The sequence below is a fragment of the Montipora foliosa genome, chromosome 9 (genome assembly GCF_036669935.1).
Source record: "Montipora foliosa isolate CH-2021 chromosome 9, ASM3666993v2, whole genome shotgun sequence".
Classification (NCBI taxonomy): Eukaryota; Metazoa; Cnidaria; class Anthozoa; order Scleractinia; family Acroporidae; genus Montipora; species Montipora foliosa.
Genome location: NC_090877.1, coordinates 16,972,106 through 16,981,825, shown reverse-complemented (window position 1 = coordinate 16,981,825; position 9,720 = coordinate 16,972,106). Strand labels below are relative to the sequence as shown.

Here is a 9,720-nt window from a genome sequence, read left to right as displayed (position 1 = left end):
TATAATCATAGCAACGAAAATCTTAAAATTAATCAAACGTTAATTTATTGTTATTGTTATTGTCATTGAAAACGTTGAAGTTCATTTATTAGTTTTCTTTTTCCTGGATCCGCGACACTTTACACTGGACCCGCGATAATTAACCCGCGACCAGCGACGTGCGCCAATTAGAGCATCTCGCACCGAGAGCCGTTTTTTCCTGTCAGCATTCAGAATCTATAATTAATCACAAACGTAACCTTATTGCGCCTGCGCACCTGGTAGGAATGACTATTTATCTTTCAGTATCAGTTTAAAATTGTATTAGGTACCACTCTCATATCTGATCGCCGTCGGGACAAAGCTACATGCTAACAAGTCTTCTTTGGATCATTACAACCAACACTTCGAATCCTACGGTATTGACAAGAAATTTGCCTTTCAATTGTCGTCAACATATAGGGGTTCCCAATTTTCATGATAACATTCACTTTTCGGGCAGGTAAGTGTTTTTCGTATAAATTCAACATACCGAAGATAAACCGTGCTTTCTTCTTTAAATTAACGGGAGCAACTTATCACCTGAAGTAAACGTTAACAATATAAACTAATATCTATTAATTGAATCGATGATAGAGCTTTCAACATCGCTGACAATCAGACATGTTTTGACGCTACAACTTCAGGTTACTTGGATCTTTGCCAGATGAAATAATGGCGAAACCTTCCAATATTGTTTACATTGCATTGCAGTGTTGTAAGCCGTAAAATCTTGACCAGAACCATAAAGCATTTCACCATACACTACCGCAGGAGCTTTCAGATGCATTTGCAATCAAGCACGATTCGGACATAGTCTGCAGATAAAACCTTTACTTATCAGGGGCACCTAACGAATCTGTTCCTCACATTATCTGTTCCCCAGAGGAATCTTGCTGGCTGGCAAAAATACAGGTGTTTCGATGAGCTGGCTGGGAAATTTTGTTATTGATAGAGGTTTTGCCTGGGAATTACTGACTTTTTCTAGCATTTCAACCCGAGCTGGCTGTAGAAACTCTGAAGACTGAGGACGACTGAAAAAAAAAAAAAAAAACCCTCTCCTCTCCCAGAGAGTAGTCACAAACATACGACGGCTGGTCAGAGTGATTGCGCTTGCGGAAAAAACCTGTTTTGTCCCGGTTTTGTCGCTTTTGTTTGGTCGTTTCGGATTGAGGGATTTGAAAGCGCGCGGAATTCCTGACTGGGAAATAAATTTGATCAGCTGGCTGGGAAACCAACCAATTTTATCTAGCTGGCTGGGAAATTTCTTGTGTGTCTTGCTGGGAAAAAGGAACAGATAATGTTTTTCCAGCAACACTGAAAAACACCTGAAAATGCCTTAATAACATTTATTTTCATTAACTGGGGTATAATAATACATTTTACAACAAATTGGTCGTTGGGTGCCCCTGACTTATGGTCGCGAGTTTTGGCACTAGCCACAGAAGAAAATGCCATAGCCCGTAGAGGCCCGCTATTGTGGAATGCTATCATATGTAACATACAAGACTTTGCGGACAAGACCTACAAGTGTCTGGCAAAGATACTTCGATGTTGTGAACTTTTCAAAGAATTGACATTTAGGGAGTCTTGTCTGTTGACTGCAATTTTTAAAAATACAGATTTTAGCTACATTTAAGGACTTCTACGTATTTGAGTTATCGGTTAGATGTAAAGCCCCAGGCATGCAGATCGCCTTTTTAATCTAATTGAATCGTAGATAGAGCTTTTAACATCGCTGACAATCAGACATGTTTTGACGCTACAACTTCAGGTTGCTTGGGTCTTTGCCAGATGAAATCATGACGAAATCTTCCAATATTATTTACACTGCATTGCAGTGTTGTAAGCCGTAAAATCTTGACCAGAACCATAAAGTATTTCAATATAAACTTATGTCTATTAATTCAATCGACGATAGAGCTTATAATTTCGCTGACAATCAGACATGTTTTGATGCTACAACTTCAGGTGGCTTGGGTCTTTGCCAGAATATCATTACAGCATGAAATCATGACGAAACCTTCAATGTAGTGCAGTGTTGTAAGCCGTAAACCCAACGAAAACGAGGCCCTTGGATTAAAATGTTAATAACAAGAAAAAAATAATCATTAATCATTTTTATTTATAAAAATTAACATCTTGAAGATGTTGATGCGTCTTCAAAAGTTTGGATCAAATGTGTTTTTTGGGATAATATTGATCTAAGATGACGCCAAAATATGGCAAGAGATCTTTGTCATAAAACAATGTTACATTCCTTATTGTCAATTTACAGCATAAAGATATTGGCCAGAATCAGGTAGTCATGGGGCTCTGCCAGAGTGTGGCTTACTATAACGTCATATCAGTTACTATGGCAATTCTAATTCTTTATATCAACGTCAACGTCTCGTTATCAACGGATGTTAATCTGATTGGGCACCTGTTCTATCTGGGTTCCCCAGGGGAAGTATATTGGGAAGTATAGAGTGTTTTCACTCTCGTGATCAGTAACCTTGTTTTTCCACCGAAACTGAAAACTGACCGTTTAATAAAGCCAGAGTTTTTCACTGCCAACGTTTTCGTTTAACGTTGGTTTAAGGTCGCGTATTAATAAAGTTTCCTTTATTTTACAATGCAAATCAGAGCTACCTCAGTCAAGTTGAAATGGCCAAAGAGCAAGAATATTATGAAAGGAACTTATCTTTGAAAAGGGGAGTGTGGACGAATCCCTTTGGGGCCACCAAATAGGTGGTAAAAGTGTCTATAAAAAAGGCAATTGCTTAAATCAGTAGCCCATAACTAGGAGCGAACAACAGCCCTATATTCCCGCTAATGAGACTCCGGAGGAGCCAGATTACTAATCAACTTGACGTCATAGCGTCGCCGAACCGGAATTGTCTTTGTCTTTTTGCAGAAAAGGTAGTCTAAAACGTAGATCGTACATGGGCTCCTGGTCTGTAAAAATACCGTGACATAGGCTTAGTATGGGAGTTGTTCGCTTCTAGTCATGGAATCCTGCTTAAATTTTCCAGATAAGTACGATGATCACTTCTCCCTTTCGTTTGAAGAGTTTTCTGCTTGTAAAACGTATTGAATTTAAATAAAGAAGGGGTGGTCCACAGGGGTGGTCCATGGACCGGGGCCATGAAGGGGTCCATGGACCGGGTCCAAAGGGGTGGTCCGTGCACCTGAGGTCCATGTTTTGTATACGTCGACATGTATAAGCTCCCAAATTGTTGCCTTTTTGATTTTTATTTTATGCGTGCGCATTTAAGATTGTGCTGTCTCGTCTCGGGTAGTCGACCCTAACTGTTTACATGCGAAAAAGTTGTCTCGCCTGCCAAGGTTACCGCAACCCTACCTGCCGAGGCGAGACAACTCGCCGCCCCGAGTTGTCTCGCCCTCCCGAGTAGCCTCGCCCATTTCATGTAAACGGTTGATAGAGTGGAAAAATATCTCGCCTAGGGTCACGGCTCGTGGGGAGGGTTGTCTCGGGCTGGTTTCATATGGGGATTTAGTTCCCCTCTACCATAGCCTGTTTAAATCAATTAATGGACCGTCATTGTCATGGTTTTCATTATTTAATTATATACTTATATTTTTTATATATTTAAGTATTCAGGTTTCAAGTTACTCTCTTTTTTTTTTCTCCTTTGTAACTCCTTCGCAATTCGGGGACCTCTAAACATACGCCATAAAAGCCGTGTGATTTTGTGCCACTAATGACGATTCATGACAGTTAATTCAAGTATTTCATTTTATTTTTCTAACGATCTGTTAATTGCTTAGGTCGAAACTCCCATAGAATTTTTGTGATTGAGATGGCCTGGATCACAGCCATTTTCTACCCAACACTGGTTGCTGCTGCAAGGTATCGTGGCGTATTCGCAGAGTTTAGCATGATTTCTTATAAATCATACTGGCTGGCACCTCAAATTCAAATTTCATATTCAACTCAAAACGAGTGTCAAAAGAAATTTCGCCAGTGCACTGGTTTTGGAAAACTTCGTTTAGCGATTGGTTAAAAATTAAGCGCCACATTTTCATTGAATGCCTGTCGGTTGAAGGCGGGTCTTTAATCCTGACTGATTTCTTTCTTTTTACAGCGGTAAGATTGTAATATCAAGATGGGATATTGCGTCTTGTAATTGTTACGAAATGTCAAAAGTGTGCTTTTTCATTAGTCATTACGCTCCATATTATGGTCTGCCGTGCTAGAATGTCATATCCAAACAAGCTAATCACAATAGCGCCAATGACATTTGAAATGAACGGAATGATTTATATTGACTGTTTTTTTTTTTCTAGTGTTAATCTCTCTTTTATTCAAGTTCTCAAGATGCATTTGGAAGCAACGAATTACGACAAGGGAACACGTCCTAATCACGGAGGTGCGAACTCAGCCGCCCATTAACTTTGACTCGTTATGATTTTTGCCTTGAAACAGTGACTGAAAAATATATCAAAACTGGCAAGTTGTAAAAAAAAAAGCAAGTTGTAGGAAAATTTTAAATGTTCGGTTAATAAACTGAAATAAAAATGCCCACTGGATCCCAAGGGCCAGGATTTATTTAGCTTAACCGAGTTAGAGACTGTGCAATAATTATCGGTTTTGGATACTCCAAAATAAGGTGAGATACTTCGTGACATATATACAGGTGTAACATTTGGTGACGCTACGTGGCAATACCTGACAACCACAGTGTTAACCCGCTTTGGCAGAGAAACAACCCTCTGTTTAGGCAGAGGATAACTGCTGGGTTAGGCACTGATCTCTCTAGTGATTAGGTCTAAGCGCCGACTCGAAATGGTTAGCTTTCATAAATTATTCTGGTGACACCATATTTAAACATCGTAAAACGTTAGCAACATCTTTTGGTATTTTATATACACAAAACTAAGTGTCTCACCTTGTTTCGGAGTATCCATTAGTCACGACCAATAATTATCTGGAGGAGGGGATTCTAAATCTCATGGGGATGGTGGGCAAGTTAAATTATGGTTTAGGGTGGGGGCTACATATCAATTTTTTGAACATAGAGGGGGCTACAAGTTACATTGATGTTTTAGTGGTACATAATTTATTCGAACTCAACTGCTTTGTTATTGAATGACTTGTAACAATATTAAGAACGGTACATGGCACATCTAGAACCAGGAACCCATGACCCGGAGCCTACAGCTCCCATACTGGGCCTATGTAACGGCATTTTTACAGACCGATCTATTTTTAGACTATCTTTTCCGGAAAAAACAAAGGCAGTACCGGTTCGGTGACCCTATGACGTCAGCTTAATTTCTTGTAATTGGTCATCGGGCTCCTGTGGGAGTCTCATTCGCGGGGAAATTCAATCTAAAAATAAATCGGTCTGTGAAAACGCCGTTACACGAACACAGTAGAGTTGTAGGCTCCGGGTCATGGGTTCCTGCTAGAACCTGTAATAGCCATGATAGCGGGGCTCCGTGCGTAGAAAGGGCGCGCGCAGTGCACCCTTAGTGCCCATCTGTGCTTAGTCATCGTATCACCGTACGTCCACCCCTCCATTTATGCCAATGTGAAACTCTGTGGTGTAACCCGCGTTTTTTGGTGGGAACATCTTTGATATTGAAGAGAGGGGTGCGGGTTGGGGTTGGGTGGCAGTGATCTTATCTTGGCTACAAGTTATTTCACAGCCAGTACTGTGGGGGCTTCAGTTAAAGGGCCTATTTTGCTCATTTCCGAACCTCCCACTCCCCACCTCCCTTCCAGATAATTATTGCATAGTCCCTTAGGATCAAGTGGACCTGCATGGTTGTCATATCTATTCCTAATTCATAAACAAACTAAAAAAGTGAGTTTTATTTAAATTGAAAGTCAACTTTACTCACAGTCCAGCTCACTATGGTTGCAACAGTAAACTGAAGTCTCCAGGGATACTTGTCCAGGTCCTCTTTTCAAACTTGTTGTTGTTGTTGTTGTTGTTACGGATGAGGACTTGCCTTAAAGCTTTGACGTTTGCTTTTTCGAAGGAAATGCAACATTGATCACGGTGGATGCTTACGTGGAATCATTTGGAAAGATAGAAGAAGTGGAAATGGTAAGATAATCCATTCACAACTTAAACAAGAATATTGGGGAACTTTAATATTGTACTAAGGTATTTTTAAAATTATAATTTATCATTTATAGTGTGCAAAAAAATATATAAAATATAATCTATTGCGCATTACAAGTACAATAAATATTTCTATACACAAATAAAGTAAGAGACGGAGTTAAGAAAAACTTAATGTAAATATAGCAAAATAACGAAAAGTTAAAATTGAAAATTGAAATTGTCGGAGCCTAGCAGTTGAAGGATCTACCGACGTTAAATAAAGTGACTTCATCTTTTTGCAATAAGAATTTTAAATTATCGCAAATTATCTAAGATAAAAAGGCTTGCTTCAAAAGGTATGACTTCAAATGGCGCCTAAACTAATTAAAGTTATCTAACTTGCGGAGGTTGATTATAACTGGGAGAGAGTTCCAGAGGTTGGGGGCAGTGACTATAAATGCACGATCACCAGGGGTTTTCTTGGTAACCTTCTTTGGCAAAAGCCTAACAAGAACTGGTTCGATGACCTTGAGTTCTAGGTATACTAAGCACTTAATGACTGGCCCCAAGGTAAAACCCTTCCGTCAACATAGTATTCATACTATTCAATTAACGGAATCATTTCTAAAGGCAGTTTGCCGTTGTTTCAAGTGCATATAATAACGTGCGAATCCAAAGTTCCCTGGGAAGTTACCTTAGGGAGTTAGTGAGTTTTATGGCACGAAACACCTTCTCCACTATAAAAGATTGCGATAAAATATTAAACATGGTAAAAAAAAAACGGTAAAAAAAAGTTTAAAATGCGACGTTTCGACTTAAGTCATTATCAGGCAATAAAAATAAAAAATTAACTCGAATATATAATAAAAATTAAGCATGAAGTTATGCTGTTTACCCTAGAGCCTCAATCAAGTAAAAAGCTTAGCTCGAATGGAGTCCTCTTGAGTATTGAGTATTGAGTATTGAGTATTCCTCAGTGAAAAACACTTCATACAGAAGACAATCAAACTTAGTTTGGCATTTCTTAAGAATAGAGAAATGACTGCTTAAACCAGAGGAGTCAATACCACTGTGGATATTAATAAGATGCTTGCCTATGGGAGAATACCTATGTTCCTGAATGCGTTGATGCAAGTGCCTTGTAGTAAACCCTACATAACCAGCATCACACTGATCACATTCAAAATGATACATAACTCATTGATTGTTAACTAAATTACTAGGCTTCTTCTCCTTTGGCCGAAGAATCTGTTGAATAAGTTTACTGCGAAAGACAGGTTGAATGTCGATACCGATGTTAGAACTCAAGGATCTCAACTGCTCCTTCAACATATTCGCCGAGCTCTGTTTCTTAACCTCTTTTTCCTACTTACCCATTCGCAAGAAAACCGCGCGAAATCAGCTATCGCCAAATTTTTTTTTTTTCTCAAAAAATATTTAAATTTAGGGGAAAAAAATATATCATTTTAAAGCTAAGAAAATAAGCTTTCCAACAGCATATAACTTATTTACAGACAACTGAAGCATTTTATAAAAGCGAAAGTTAGGGATAGGGTATGTGTTGTACATGAAATGACTGTACCTCATCGGGTGGAGTTAATTTAACCTCGGACCCAAGCTCCGTGACCAATTTTGAAATCATCAGCTGTTAAAATCATCAGCTATCGTGAAATCGGAAGCAAAAAATGCTCATTTCCAGCTTAGTGCGTGGGGATTTTTGACGACGAAACATTCATCGAGGTTCGCAAATAATGGGGCTTTAGCTTTGCGTGAAAAAATCGCGGCTGGGATGGATTTTCGAGGCGCAAACCGCCTCTGAGCTAACTACGCGAGCTTACGGTCGAAATCTTAGTGTGCTGCCTTGACTTCGTCTTAGGACAGTGAAAACACGGAATTCCCGAAACGGTAAAATAAGCACAAGAATACACCAGAGGTGAGTCAGATTTATTCACTTTATTGAAAGAACGTTAAATTGAGCGGTTTTTTAGGGGTATTTTATTTCCCATACAAAGTCTTATAACGCGTTTAAATTCTCAACTGCTGCCTGTAACCCAATACCGCTTGCACTCAAAGGTCATCTTCCCACTAGTAATTGATTATTACACGCTCTCTATAGTGACGTGAACTTGGGCTGCCTATGCTTCGCTCGGCTCAAATTGCCTGAGTGAGAATGTCCGTCATGTAGGTGTCATGAAAGCTAGAAAGCCGAGATTTACAGGAAAACTGGGGCTTTTTGTCCCCAGTTAACAGGCCAAATTTCAGCGAGATCAATGGAAAGGACGCAGACCTACCAGCTCTACAGCAATGATTCAAATTTGAATCATTCTCAGGGGGTTCTAGGTTTACGGGCAATGAAAACCTAACAGTTCCAACATCAAGTGAAGCTATGATCTTCGCAGTTATGAGAGCAATTTTTGCAATTGCGTAGAGAAGGCTGAAAAATTCAGGACTTCAACGGGGTTTGAACCCGTGACCTCGCGATTCCGGTGCGACGCTCTAACCAACTGAGCTATGAAGCCAACCTGTCTTTCGCAGAAAACCTATTCATCAGATTCTTCGGCCAAAGGAGAAGAAGCCTGATTTAGTTAACAATCAATGCGTTGGGTATCATTTAAAATGTGATTAGTGTAATGCTGGCTATGTAGGTTTTACTACAAGGCACTTGCATCAACTCATTCAGGAACATAGGTATTCTTTTTTTTTTTTTTTTTTTTTTTACGGAAAGCAGATTTTTAATATAGTGTAGTTTAAAGTTATAGTTGAGTAGTTTTAGTTTTAGGAATTATAGTTGATCTGTTTACAGCGTAATTTACATTTTAATTGTTCGAGTCTCTAATAAGAATTTTGTTTGTTACTTTCACTATGTAGGGTATTGGCTTTCTAGGATTTAATAGGTTGTTAAATAAATAGATAGCAAGAAAATCAAAATACAGAAGCTGAGAAGTAGAAGGACACAATGTAATTTTATAAGGACAGAAAAAATTTCCATTTGTTCCTAAATTCTTTCTCCTTATTACAACTGGCTGCAATATATTTTTCTATATTAATTTTTTCGCGCACAAGTGAGGCAAAATCATCGAAATTGTACTTTATGGTGTTTAAAGCGTTAACATACAAGAAATATTTACCTAAAATAATAAGATGGTTGAGGGCCAAACAGTAGTTGTGACAGCGAATAATTCCAAACATAATCTCCAGTTCTGACATAAGCAGTTTCGTATTACTAGAGGTTGAGTACCACTCCCGGAATCCATCCCAAGAGGAATTTGCGTGCTTGCAGTTTACAAACAAATGCCACAGGGTCTGACATTCAGAAGGACAAAAGGGACAGAAGGGCGAGGCAACTTTTTTCATTTTATATAACAAGCTATTCGTTGGTAAAATTCGGTGAATGATTTTGTATTGGAACATCGTCAATTTAATTTCTCTCGTGGCTTTGAATGGTAGGAGGTAGATTTTAGACAAGTCACTTTTCTCGACGCCAGACGCTAAAAGTTTTTTTCTCAGAAGTTGGTGGAGGTAGATCTTCAAGGTAAAGTAGGGTACTGTATATTGCCTTACATGACAGAGAACAGATTGAGGTGGGCGGCGTGACCGAGTCTTTGGAACATTCTTGCAATAGTTTCTTCCAATTTTGGGG

At 39.0% G+C, this 9,720-nt stretch overlaps 1 protein-coding gene across 1 annotated transcript in view; it reads left to right on the top strand.

Moving 5' to 3' along the window:
- Positions 1–315: 315 nt before the first annotated feature.
- Positions 316–9,720, top strand: part of LOC137970267 (gamma-aminobutyric acid receptor subunit alpha-6-like) — a 28,828-nt gene continuing 19,423 nt past the window's right edge. Inside the window, exons 1-4 of the mRNA XM_068816785.1 lie at positions 316–481; positions 3,793–3,874; positions 4,312–4,394; positions 6,013–6,080. Coding sequence (XP_068672886.1) covers positions 457–481; positions 3,793–3,874; positions 4,312–4,394; positions 6,013–6,080 — 258 coding nt within the window. The 5' untranslated portion in view covers positions 316–456. The remainder of the gene's footprint in view (positions 482–3,792; positions 3,875–4,311; positions 4,395–6,012; positions 6,081–9,720) is intronic.